The sequence below is a fragment of the Drosophila subpulchrella genome, chromosome 3L, assembly GCF_014743375.2.
Source record: "Drosophila subpulchrella strain 33 F10 #4 breed RU33 chromosome 3L, RU_Dsub_v1.1 Primary Assembly, whole genome shotgun sequence".
Taxonomy (NCBI): Eukaryota; Metazoa; Arthropoda; class Insecta; order Diptera; family Drosophilidae; genus Drosophila; species Drosophila subpulchrella.
Genome location: NC_050612.1, coordinates 29253107 through 29265656, shown reverse-complemented (window position 1 = coordinate 29265656; position 12550 = coordinate 29253107). Strand labels below are relative to the sequence as shown.

Sequence of the window (12550 nt, the reverse complement as noted above, 5' to 3'; positions counted from 1 at the left end):
TGAATACTTAAATATTAAACCATTTTTATTTTATTATCTTATCTTTTGAAATTATAGTATTCAAAATTGCAAGGTAGCTGACTTCTGACTGCGCTCCAGTTTGCGCAAAAACTCCTCAAAGACCACAACACCCTTGAACATGCTGGTCTTCTTGTGATCCTTGATGCGGCTCTTGTCTTCCGGGGCCTCCATATAGCTCTTGCTCTTGTCATCAAAAGCATTGATTTCGTGGAGCAGCTGTGTGATCGTGGGCACCGTGGTGGGGTCGAACTTGGCCACAGCACTTACACTGAATGGAACACAAACCTTTCCCGTAGCTGGATGAATACAGAACGGGGCCTTCAGTAAATGGTTGAATCCCCTGGTGACGTTGATGTCCAAACGGGGATAGAGCAGTCCGAGCTGCACTTCCTGTACTATGTTCTTTAGCTTACGGCTCCATGCATTTGCCGTAGAGGTTCTCATGGAGTTGGCGTACTTGATGAAGCTCTCCCACACCAGTCGCGAGTGGGCTCCATCCTCCAGATTCTTTTGGAGATACGATTCCAGCTCGCCCCGTGCCGGATCATCGTGGACCATGTTTACTAGCTTGCTAACTCCCTTTGGTGTGCCGAACAGATTCTGATCTTCCAGTATGATCTCCTCAAACATGGGCTCTGCTATTTTCAAGGCTCTCTTTAGACTGTGATGCGGGCGATCCCCCATGGGACATCTGGGTGAGTTGCTGCCCGAAAAGTTGACATACGATATGATGTTCAGGTACTCAGCCACCGAAAAACGACCTCGCCCATCCAAGTGGCGAGCCTGGTGGTCGCATACCCAGCAATGGATACCTCGCCGACCAGAGAAAATCCATATAATATGCTCAAAACCAAAATCCTCCCGTAGGGCAACGTCCAAAATCCTGGCAGCCAGCACCATGAACTTCCAGCACTTAAGGCACACCCCTGCTCCAGAGCAACAGGTGCGCACATCGTCGTAATCCGTCATGTCAATATCAAAGACCAGCTCACGTTGCGTGGGCGTTAGTCCGCCAAAAACTGTGCGATGGTTCTTGGGTTTGATGTGCATCACTGGACCTATGTCGATCTTAACAGGATTCCTCGAGCAGATCTCCTTTTCGAACTCAGCTTGGTCCTCAAAGCAAAGGTAACGAATGTAGATGTCGTCCTGGAGAGTAAAGGAAATCTCACGATTGCAAAATATGTTTTCTTCAGCTGAAAATAATGAAAGTTTTTTTAAAGGATATTTAAATGGATTGTACTAGGGTGCACTTACTCAACCCATAAGAAAGCCACCGGTAAAAAGGCTGGTGGGGAAAGAGGCGCCTGTAGTACACGGGCAGCATGTCCTGCAGGACCTCAGGATTATAAGCGGGCACAGCTGTTGTCTGCTGCTGCGGAGCCTGGTTCTCCTGATCTGCGGCTTGTTCGGGCATTTCAAGGGACTGAAATAAATACGTTTGTTCTAGTTACTTCAAGAAACGAAACTGGATATGCTTATAGACTTCCGGTCTTAAAAAATTAAAAACCCATCAAACTTCTTGTCGAAACCTTATATTTATATATTTTTTTTGATTTTTTTTCTTTTTCAAAGAGAGATACACGATTGAGGCTTAAAGTACTGAAATATATTAACGACATGCAATTGTTAAAAGTACGAGGCTAATTAATTGTCAGTTATGGGTCGAAACAAATCGAATCGAGCTAACACAATGGAATACCGCAGAATGAACCTGGTCAGAGAGTTCGTCCGATGATTTGCTTAGCTTACGATGGAAATCTACTTTTATCAAGTATATATATTACTATATAATATATGTGTCTACTTTACGGCTAGGTTAGATCATTGTTGTAGCTTAAAGATTAGAACACGACGCGTGGGCGTTCCCTGGTTCAGCATCATGGAGCAGCGAAGGGTACCCAGTATTCCGCAGATATCTAGGCCACTGTGAGGCGGATGTCCTGCATCTTGTGCTGTTGCCAGGAGTGAGCTGGCTGCCTGGGCGGCGCCGTATTGTAGAGCGTCACCGAGGCGATGTGGCTGTTTGGCATCACCTCGAAGATTAGGTCCTGGTAGCCATAGCAGAAGGTGGAGCCGAACGGATTCGCCGTGTTCGTCGAGCTGGCGCGATGCAGCACCACTGGCCGCTCTGAGGTGGCCAGCGCGCTACTGATCTCATCCCACTTCGTGTAGGCGCTAATGTTAACATGTTCTTGCTTCGTGGGCGTCACCAGATCGTGACCGCTATCGCTCATCGAGGGGTGATCGGCCTGCAGCAGGAACTGGAACTCGCAGCGATGGTACATGTTGAAGTTGAAGTGCCCCGGATAGTTGGTGTGTAGTATGAACTTTTTGCAGGTCTGCGTCCTGGCATCGAACAGCACATCGATGCCCAGCGTGAAGTAGTTGAAAAAGATGTCGCTTCGCTTGCTCTGCGCCTGTCGATTGACACTCGAGCTGTGTATCTTCATCTTGTCCTCGCTCTTGAAGAATATACGATTTGGTGCTCCCAGACTGGTGGCCACATCCTCGCAGCTATCGCCAAAGAGCAGTTCCCGCGTAAAGCACTGGCGGCGAGGCTCCAAAGCTCTGCCTGAACCCTCCGTAAAGAGCTTCAGTTTCAGGCCCTTTGTGTGACCAAACGAGGTGCGCAGAACGGTGGCCGATTCCAAGTACATCTGGCGGTGATAGCAGGCCAAGGGCAGAGACGGTGCCTTGTTCTCCGACACATTGCTTCCCGCATAGAGGGACATCTTGGACACAACGGGCGAGGCGCCATTCAGAAAGACCAGGGAGCCCAGTCCGTGGGCATAGCCCGAGTGCAGCTTGCTGTCCACGGGGAAGTAGAAGCTCAGCCCTCGGAAGTGCAGAGCAAAGAGCTGCTTGGCTGCATCGTAGACCCCGGGATGGGTGGCTCCGAAGGAGTGCTCTATCTGCTCGATGCTGGGCAGCACCTCCGGGGAGTTGAAGTAGACGCCGCCGTAGCGCAGCTTCACCAGTTTCATGTTAAAAACCTCAATGGTCTTCAGGCGCTGGATGACGGGATCGAAGATCAGGCGAACGCCATCCTGCGGCAGGTTGATGATGATGTCCACGCCCAGGGGATTGGTGTCGGAGTACAGGACCTGGACTCCCTTGATGATGCCCACCTGCGACTGGATGATAGCGATGGCCTGCGAGAAGTGCATGCCTAGCACGAACTCCCAGGCATCGCAGCCCAAGGAGTTCTCCGGCAGGATCTCCAGGTCGAGCATTTTGCCTGTTTTTCAAACGATCTTTGCTTGTTATTGTTCTGCGCCCGTGGATCGCCAACCTACTGACCTTGATATGTGAAATCAGCTGCGGTTCGCGAATATATTTAAACAAATATATACGCAATTGGTGGCCAAGTGTATTTGGTGCTATTATTTCAGCACTTTCTGTTTTTCAATTGTTTGCTCTCGAGTTCTTGGGTTTAATATTCTTACACCTTTGTTTATTTTTATGCAATTACGCAATGTCCGTGATTATGTTTAATTTTTGGGTGTTCAACTACTTGTCGTGCCTTTTGGCGCAGCAATAAATGGTATTGTTTTCTTCTAAAAATTCGGACAAAGGCGAAATGCGCAGCAGAAAAAATGAGATAATAACAAAGTAATGGCGTTGCCAGACCGACGCGGGCAGCTGATTTGCGAAATTGCAAAACAAATGGGGTGTGGTTTTAACACTTAAGTAATACTATTTGTAAACTAAATATTAGTACTGCCAACTTAATAAGTGAATAACATAGTTAACAAAGCTACTTAAAAAATATTTCATGTAATTGCTTAATTTATTCACCCCAGGTGGCAACGCTGGTTGAGCAAGCAACAGCTGTTGCTATATTTTCGCGCGCTTTTTTTACGTTGGTCAAATTGAGTTTTTAAACTTACTTTTTGGTTTTAATTGGAATGTTTATATTGAGTCCACAGCTTTTACTGGTTCCAACAAGGTTAACGCTTCACTTAAACTACTTTCAGCTTTTTAATAACGTTTAATTAGTCAGCACTTCGAGTTTTTGTCAGACGACTCCCAGCACCGTGCCTGTAAATAACATCTGGTTTTCGACGACTACCAACACTACAGATTTAGTGTTGGTAAACTAAAGTTTCAGACATTTGGCGCAATATGGAATATTTTTGTTTATTACAGCCCAATTTTCGCTTAAATCTAAAAAAGACATATAAAACCATCACTTCAACAATATTCCTATGTATTAGACACTTTGGATTCCACCTTCAGGACACGTATGACCGCATTTGGGACAGACAAAACTGGCGTCCGTTAAAAGATTGGCGCTCAGACAATAATAACAATAGATGTGGCCACAGTCCATGTGGTGGGGCAACGTGGGTCGCTCCCCGCAGAAGGTGCAGGTGGTGCTCAGGGTCATCTGCGGGGCCAGGAACGGCACACCATCTCCTCCAGCCTCCAACCGGGGTCCGGATATCGCCTGTCCAAAGGCCGAGGATTTAAACACTCGTTGCAGCTTTCGAAAGTTGATGATGGGCAGTACCAGGCCAAGGATTTCCTGTAATAATCAGCAATATATAGAAGAATAATGATAGACTTGTCTGAAACCCACCATAAATCCTCCCCAGAGCAACTCCCTCGTCAGGTACTTGTAGCCTATGTCTCTCCTCTGATTGTTCCTCAGACTAATGTAGTCCAATCCCAAAAGGAAGTCCACCAGCGTGGGTTTCCGGCCCGTCTTCAGGAACCGAAAGTAATTGAGGATGTTCAGCACCAGGGCACTGTTCTCCGCCCATGTAATTGCCTGGCTGAACCACTCCACCCGCCTGGTCAGACGCCTCTCCTCCCAGCTCTTCACATAACCCGGCAGGACGGTCAGGACGAAGTGGAGCACCAACCGCGAGACGGTCAGCTTCTCGGCATCATACGCCAGGACCAGAAGCTGCTGTCCAAAAGTGGAGCACCGCTTGCCAACGGATCCAAACCAAATGGCGGATTGTATTATCAAATCCAGCTCCGGTTGGATTTTGATGAACAGAACGGGCTGAGGTTTGTTATTATTTTATATTAAGTCAAATATGGTGTTAGCCATGTACTCACCGAGATGGCCTGCAGGTTCTCCAGCAAATTATCCCGTATCAGGCGGGTAATGTCCTTGTTCAGATAGATGGCATCTATCTAGAAGGTAAACATATCTTATTTCCCTTCTTTCAATTCATGAATATCACTATTTTTAGCTCACCTGATTCACACGTGGTACATATTTGTTTTTCTCCACCATTTCGTTTATATTCCTGCCTTGGGCTAGCTTACCATTGATATTTTATTTATTTATCTGTACTCTGCCCTTTCTTATCAACAATTTAGTAGAGATGTCATTTATAACGGCAATTCACTTTCCACTATCGATATGTTTCTTCAGTGCTGGCTAACTAACTTTTAAAGACCGCTTAATTTTGAACTAGTCAGCTGAATATAGACATTCGTTTTCTAATTTATTTGTAATCAAAAACAACTAATATATCAATCACCCCGACAGCCTAAAGAAACTCCTGGTTTTTTAGACATTTAGGAAGCATTTTCGACCAACTTTTCAAATACGACTTATGTAATTCCAAAGAAAACAAAGCAAAACGAATCAAAGAACTCGTTTTTGAGCCGGAAAATGTGACTAACGACGTCTGTTGATTTGTGGGAATACTGCCTTTTTCGTCTGAAAACGCACAAACCAGTTGGTCAGTTGAGACATTTGGCCATTTGTTTGAGGAGTACAAGTTCAATGATTGGCCCCGGCTGCAAAAATTATGGTCAGTGGTCGGGTGGGTTTTGATTTTATAAAAAGTACATAATTCACACTTTATTACACAATTTACATTTCGTTCGTTCGATCTCTGTAGCAAGTTATACGAGAAGACATAAGTTTACATTACAGATTATAGATTAAAGATTACAGTTTATAGTTTACAGTCGAGTGTGATTGGTAAATTCGTCTGAGCAGGTAGTGACTAAGGATCAGTTGAAAGCGGAAGATGCACGTAGAAATTATTCGCTATCACAGAATAAAATACAATATACAAAATGTTAATGAAATGGTCACGGACACATCTGGGTCAAGAGATCCCGATTGTGGTCCTTGGCCAGGGTGTGTGCTGATGTCCTAATTACGAGATATGAAGCTGATTCCATGGTCGAGCGATGTGGATATGCTTGTCCCTCCTCCTAATCCTCATAATCCTTCTCCTACTTCCGGCTAGTGAGCAATTTGGCTAACTCTAGTGCGCAGCGAGACCTGGCTTAGTAGTGGTGCTCGTGCACTTCCTCGTGATGGTGCACTGGGGCGGTCTTGTGGACCACGGCGTTGAAGCCATTGTGCTTGTCGGCGGTGTAGTCCACGGTGCGGATGGAACCATCGGGCTCCACCAGGGAGTACTGGCCCTTGACGGTGTCGCCATCGCGGGTCTCGTGCTGGGACTTCACGTCTCCGGTGTGGAAGTCATTCACTCCGTACTTGAAGGCGTACTTGGGAGGAGCCTGTGAAAGTTACGACAAGAAATATTATTTTTATTTCTCAAGATCTGTTTATGAAACTAGGCTGGTTTACAGAACGGATCATATTGATTTGAATTTCTTAATTTTGGATGTTTTAAAAGCAGTGCTAAATTTCTTTATAAGTTTGGCAAGTAGTCTATATATTAAAGTTTATAGTATTTAATATAAGCTTTGATTACATAAACAGTAAAGATCTTTTCAAAAAAAATAAAGTTATTAGTATTTTGGAACACTTTAGTTAGATTAGTTTGTTTAAATAATATTCGTATAGTATTGGTCTTATTTCTCTTTCTGTCTAAACTCACATAGTAGTCCACATGTTCATCATGTCCGTGGGATTCGTGGGTCTCGTAGTGGGGCTCAGCTTCGTGGTGGCCGTGCTCCTCGCCCAACGAGATGCGCTCGATATCGTGGTGTCCGTACTCGTGGGCGGGCTCCGACTCGTGGTGGGCCAGGTGCTCGTAGCCGTGGCTCTCCTGGTAATACTGGTGCTCCAGCGGATAGGCGAGGCTCAGGCACAGGGCCGAGGCGAAGATCAGATACTGCAAGATCAGATAGTTGGGGGCATAATTAACAACAGGGCTCAGACCTAGACTAATTGTTTCCGTCGGCGGGCTGTGGAGTTGCAAGTGCCGCAATTAGCGGTGGCCACACTAAGTGGGCGGGAAAGTGAGGGGCATATGTATGCTGGCTACCGACTGTCGCTATCCATGTAATGGCTGCTTATAAGGCAAATTTCTGAGGTTTTCCTTTGGCTGGTCTTAATGAATTCATAATCAAGTGTTTGCTTTGGTTGACTGCCGCTTTTGTTTGGATTTACGTTTAGTGGTTTCTTTTGTGGTTTACTGGCTGACTGTTAATATGTTGGTTAACTCAGAGGGAGTCTTGTTTAACCAACGCAACTACTTAAGCTGTTTTTGCTATTTACTAAAAAGATTAGCCTTAAGAGAGGTTTTTGTCCGAATAATAGTATATTTGTGGTTGTAGGCTTTGGATTAATTGATTTTGGGTGGTTTTTTAAGATCCTGATGACATTTACTTTATAATGTATAAACACATATTAGCTAGGAAATCTAATACATTTTTTTTTCTAAGAACTCTTAGCTTACGATCCTTTTTGAAAATTATTTTTATTTTTTTGTTTTTGATATAGAAAATGATGATTACAAATATTCAAAATCTTCATTTTGACCTTAGAAATTATTAATCTTTTAAACTATAAAAAATAATATCACATCCTGAAACTAATATCCTTTTAACGATCGCTGCTATTTCGGTGATACACTTTTAACTTCATTCACCACCAATTCACATGCTTTTCAGATATCACTTGATACACTGAATGTTTTAGTATATCCTTTAGGATAATTGGTTGTACAGTTTATTGTTCACATTCGATATCCTTAATCCTTGGCTGTTGCTGCTCACCTTAAAGGCCATTTTGGTTTGAATTTAAGTTCGCGATTTGTTTGGAGATCACTGGATGACTGCACGCAACGACTTTTCACCACTGAATAATGTGGTTGCAACGAAAATGCGCTGCTTTTATATGGTTAGGAAGAAAGTGAATCGGTTGTCGGCGGTGGTTCGGGGAATAGGTAGATAGGTGGCTTGGCATATCGGTGGTTCAAGCAGCGGTGGTCCGAGCAGCGACGTCGCCGTCTTTGGTGAGCGGAGCTTCTCTTGAGCCAAATGTAAAACAGTTTAGATGTGGTTGCTGCTTGCCATTGTTTGGGGTTTGATATTTGCTGCCCCATTGCACTCAGGATAAAGGTTGGAAAAACGAATCAAAAATCTCTTAATCACCTAATTTAGAAAAAAACCAAAACAGTGAAGTAATTGTTACATAGCAGTACTGTCATTATAAATCTTATTAAATATTCAAAAACATAATAGTGCACTGTTTTCTTGACTACCTTTCTGCTGGTCTATAATAACAGTCCTTTCAAATAATATGTTATAGACAATGGTTTCATAAGCACATTAAATTATAAATCATAGTGTATAGGTACATATAGTTAAAATATCGACTATTATTAAATTATCGTTTTTATAAGTTGGAACCATTTGTTTTCAAAGAATTTCCAAAAAAATCCAAGGCCTTTCTAAAATCTTTGAAAAAAATGTATACATTTCCAGAAATAAATAAAATTGGTTCATACACTTAAAACAGATTTAGTAAGTTCCTGATTGATTTTATTTGCAGTGTTTGTTGTCCAGGACTCTTTGTGTGTCATTAGTGACGCATGCGATGGCGTTGATAAGTCGTCATCGCCGTTGCCGATCGACAGTTGCAACATTGCAGCAACCTCGCTGACAGCCCCTCTCCGAAGTTTGTTAATAATATTTCGGTATTTTCGCTTTGGCCAACTACCAGCCTATTTGCATTGCATTGTTGGTAGCTGGTTGCTCTGCAAGTACGCTCATTAAACGCAGTTTGACCCAATTTTTGGCCTGATGATTTTCGTGGCTGCTGCTGGGCAACTTTTGGGGCAACCTTCTATTGCGGCTAGCCTCCGGTTAATCGTTTACTTTTAGTGCGCTGATTTTCGTAAATCTAAAATGGTAAATGGTAAATTGAATTGGGACTGCAGGCTGAGGCTGGCCCAATAAAGGCAATTTTGTAATATTTAATTGTTCGGGCATAAAACAGAAGTTTTATTCTCAGCTCGTTTTGGGGGTCCCACATACTTGGGCTGGCCTGTACTTCAAAGTTAAGTGCCACAATTGCGTTAGGGGAAAATTAACCATTTTTTTCGTTTTTGTCAATTGCAGTTGGTTGGCGCTAATTAGGCAGCGAAGCGTGGAATTTTGTGAATTGAGGGTTCTCACCTCGAAGGTTGAGACAATCGTTTTGTTAAATGCATTTAAGTGACACATATGTAGGTGCTTTGTTTTTTCTGTTGACAGAGTTTGAGTGTAATATGTAGTAGTAACGGCAATTAGTTAGAATTAAAACGTATATATTGGATTGGTTCTAGTTTCTGAGAATTCCTGGAAAATTAAAGAATCTTATGTATGCCTAGATTTAAGTTAAATATATATAAAATATTTCTGTACTTTTTAGACATGCTTTAAATCCCTTATATTTATCATTTATGAGAAATCTGTATTAAGGTTAATTTTAAAGTTGAAAGGAAAATCCTAATACTTTCCCACTGCATTAAAGAAATTCCTGGAAATTTTATCAACAATTTCTCACCGAATTTCTGCCCATCATCCACTCTTTCAACTTATTCCCATCATGGTAATCTAGTTCATCGGGAAGTTGTTTGCCAATAACTCGAAAACACTTTGCATAGACCCGATTCACAGGCTCTTTGGCCGATCTGCCGCAGATCCAATCCAATCCCATCCAATCGAGCCAAAACGAAACGAATGACATCGGGTTGTTGTACTCTTAAATACAGGCACAGTTTTAATTGCTATATTATGGTCGACAACGTTTGACAACATTGCCAGACATGACAAACAGAAAAGCAGCAGATAAAAACAAACATTTTTTCACGATGATTACCAATCCAATCCACCGCAAATCCCGAAGCAGCACAAGAAATATGGCAAATAAAATAAATGCTTAATTATGACCCACGATTTGGGGTCTATGTACGTCTCCTGTTTTTCTTAGTATCTCTCCTCGGAGCGTTGGCGTTGCGGCAGGTGGAAAAAATAACGCAAGTCAACATGCCACACTCGACACACGGCTCCAGTCGCCTCTGTGGCATTCCAACTGCACATACAGTCACGTACCACAGTGTATCTGCCGCAGCGTTTGGCAATTCGACGAAGCGCCGTAAATTGAACGCATTGCTGATACAATTTGCAGCTCCGATCTGGAGGCTATTTCAAGGAGGGTACATTAAATATCCCAAGAGGTTTTCTTTTAATTTAAAGAGCTTCAGTTTAATTAAAACCCATTTAAAAACTCTCCATTTTAAGCAGTCACACATATTTAAAAACCCAGAAGTTGGATTGAAATTTATTTTCTAAACTTTCACAATACTTCTAAGGAACTTAATGATAATCATTAACAATTGGGTGGCTTTTAATTTAATTTAAGGAGTAAAGAACATATTTTTTCACACATATTCTTGTTTTTATTTAAAAACACCGCTGAAATGCTTTAAGGAATTTTAATGCATTTCAGAATGGAAATATTCTTATGCAGTAAGGATTTTAGTGTTTGTGGCGCCTTGGACCTCTTCTGGGACGCGCAGCTGTTCCGTCCACTAGGACCGTCATGCCCAGAAGGGCGATCATCACCATCCACATCAGCTTCATTGCTCCAAATGAATATGAAAATCATATTTTTTATAAAATATAGAAATAGTCAAGCATGCATTCTAATCCATAAATAAATACATTTGTTATGGGTTTGAAAAGTAGTGGAAATAAATACTATGGATTCCCTAACCTTGGATTTCATTGTTTAGTGGGAAATGGCAAAGTGAATTTTTTAAATAAACTTTGAAATTAGCAATTCTTTCTGCATGCCTAATTTAAATTATTATATTAACAAGCTATATATATACTTTAAATATTTATAAAGACATTTCCCCCATTTTTGGCATGTGAAATGCAACATTTCCTTTGTCGATTTTGCTGCTAGTTATCTCGAATCAAAAATTTGTATTTTTGCCCGTTGTCGTTGCAATTCCACACAACATTTTAATTTTGCTTGCCATTTGCTGGACAGCAGGTGTGAGTCTTTTGGTTAGCTATAGTTTAGATTCGCGTTTTTTTTGTTTGGCTTGGCCTGGCTTAAATGTGGCTTACTTTTACCTACAGCGCTTAGCCACTCAATCAATTCCCACTCACAAAAGTGAAAAGTCAAAACGCGACGTTGTTTTTGCTTTTGTTGGTTATGCGCATGCGCGCATGTAACAGCTGCAGGTAAGCAGACCAAGCAATTACCTAGTAACTCATATTTACCGTTAGACATTTAGTACATGCATTAACTTGGCCAAAAGTAGTTGAAGTGCTCCTGCTGCCGCGGCCAAGCAAAAGCTATAGCTATTTCTGGTGTACATTTGCGACATCGGCCAAACAAAATAAAACAAAGCAATGGAAAAAAGTTTGGCACACAGAAAAAAATGGTATTTAAAAAGTTAATCAATTTGGTTTTAATTTATTAGGTATCTAAGTAATCTTGGGTGTTGGAGGGTTACCGAATAAATGCTTTTTAATTGTAATTCAAAATATTTTATAAAATGTTTTATTTAATTTTTAATTAATAATTTATATCATAAAAACATTAAAATAATATTTAAGATTAAAGTATCTGTTTTTTTAAAGTAAATATAAAATATTTTATTATTTATGGCAATATTCTTACCTATCTATTTTCTAAATATTTTTTAAATGAAAAAAATAAATGTTTTTTTTTTTTCGTAATATTAAACACTATATTTTTAATAATTTTTTTCCGTGTACCCCAAGCCATCGTTTGGCAAACATACACCAACAATGGCTGGCAATCAGCAGCAAACTTTGACTTTTGTCTCATTGTTTCATATTTATTAGAGTCCCGGCTGGAACCTTATAACTCAACAGGCCAGCGACGCGTGCATCTTTCCAAAATTGCTGTGGGAATTGGCTTTGGCTTCAGTTTTGGATACCGCGGCAGCCGATGTTGCTCTTTTAATGGTTATCCTTTTATGCGGCTTAGACTTACGCAACCGAAAACGGCAGCGATTGTGGCTGCTGTAATTGAAAATTACATTCGAGGAGCTGCGCAGCACCAGGGCATCCCAACGCATTCAATTACCAGCAATTTATATTAATTTATTTGCAGGCATGGCGAATAAAACACGATTTGGCTGGGGACTGGCCAACTCGATTCCGCAGAGAAATGTGCGTGGTCAAACAGAAAATGAGAGAGAAATATACGGCTAATTGCCAGCGAACATTGAACTTAAAAGTGCAACCGCAATCGGACCGCAAGTTGATGCCGTTTTCTTTATATTGATCGTTAGTATCAGCCACACACTGCGTATGAGCAATAAAA

General features: G+C 41.7%; 4 protein-coding genes across 5 annotated transcripts; all 4 read right to left on the bottom strand.

Annotated features, from left to right (window-relative positions):
* Window positions 1-4: 4 nt before the first annotated feature.
* LOC119553064 (DNA primase small subunit) lies at window positions 5-4081 on the bottom strand. Its single transcript, XM_037863190.1, has 3 exons — window positions 3915-4081; window positions 1279-1447; window positions 5-1217 (listed from the first exon to the last, which is right to left on the bottom strand). The coding sequence occupies exons 2-3, from the start codon at window positions 1436-1438 to the stop codon at window positions 61-63; spliced, it is 1317 nt and encodes a 438-aa protein (XP_037719118.1). The 5' UTR covers window positions 1439-1447; window positions 3915-4081; the 3' UTR covers window positions 5-60.
* LOC119553063 (UPF0183 protein CG7083) lies at window positions 1587-3620 on the bottom strand. The gene is made up of 2 exons (XM_037863189.1): window positions 3325-3620; window positions 1587-3262 (listed from the first exon to the last, which is right to left on the bottom strand). The coding sequence occupies exon 2, from the start codon at window positions 3255-3257 to the stop codon at window positions 1941-1943; it is 1317 nt and encodes a 438-aa protein (XP_037719117.1). The 5' UTR covers window positions 3258-3262; window positions 3325-3620; the 3' UTR covers window positions 1587-1940.
* Window positions 4082-4217: 136 nt separating the features above from the next.
* Window positions 4218-5396, bottom strand: LOC119553775 (peroxisome biogenesis factor 2). The gene is made up of 4 exons (XM_037864382.1): window positions 5237-5396; window positions 5095-5172; window positions 4607-5038; window positions 4218-4552 (listed from the first exon to the last, which is right to left on the bottom strand). The coding sequence occupies exons 1-4, from the start codon at window positions 5273-5275 to the stop codon at window positions 4238-4240; spliced, it is 864 nt and encodes a 287-aa protein (XP_037720310.1). The 5' UTR covers window positions 5276-5396; the 3' UTR covers window positions 4218-4237.
* A 153-nt stretch (window positions 5397-5549) lies between these two features.
* LOC119553777 (adult-specific cuticular protein ACP-22) lies at window positions 5550-9894 on the bottom strand. 2 transcript variants are annotated; one of them, XM_037864384.1, is made up of 3 exons: window positions 9746-9894; window positions 6849-7085; window positions 5550-6525 (listed from the first exon to the last, which is right to left on the bottom strand). In XM_037864384.1, exons 1-3 carry the CDS (start codon window positions 9761-9763, stop codon window positions 6289-6291), a joined length of 492 nt encoding a protein of 163 aa, XP_037720312.1. In that variant the 5' UTR covers window positions 9764-9894; the 3' UTR covers window positions 5550-6288. The 2 variants fall into 2 exon arrangements, with proteins under 2 accessions (XP_037720312.1, XP_037720313.1); XM_037864385.1 differs by lacking the exon at window positions 9746-9894 and adding an exon at window positions 7972-8050 and having other exon boundaries at window positions 5557-6525.
* Window positions 9895-12550: the final 2656 nt, after the last annotated feature.

What these genes read in the sequence shown, in the direction of transcription:
- LOC119553064 (XM_037863190.1), bottom strand. Translation starts at nt 1,438, where the DNA reads ATGCCCGAACAAGCCGCAGATCAGGAGAACCAGGCTCCGCAGCAGCAG. An exon ending in GTGGCTTTCTTATGGGTTGA is followed by an intron (nt 1,218 to 1,278) that starts GTAAGTGCACCC and finishes CATTATTTTCAG; the next exon opens with CTGAAGAAAACATATTTTGC.
- LOC119553063 (XM_037863189.1), bottom strand. Translation starts at nt 3,257, where the DNA reads ATGCTCGACCTGGAGATCCTGCCGGAGAACTCCTTGGGCTGCGATGCC.
- LOC119553775 (XM_037864382.1), bottom strand. Translation starts at nt 5,275, where the DNA reads ATGGTGGAGAAAAACAAATATGTACCACGTGTGAATCAG. An exon ending in AGAACCTGCAGGCCATCTCG is followed by an intron (nt 5,039 to 5,094) that starts GTGAGTACATGG and finishes AACAAACCTCAG; the next exon opens with CCCGTTCTGTTCATCAAAAT. An exon ending in TGCTCTGGGGAGGATTTATG is followed by an intron (nt 4,553 to 4,606) that starts GTGGGTTTCAGA and finishes TGATTATTACAG; the next exon opens with GAAATCCTTGGCCTGGTACT.
- LOC119553777 (XM_037864384.1), bottom strand. An exon ending in ATGAACATGTGGACTACTAT is followed by an intron (nt 6,526 to 6,848) that starts GTGAGTTTAGAC and finishes TAACTTTCACAG; the next exon opens with GCTCCTCCCAAGTACGCCTT.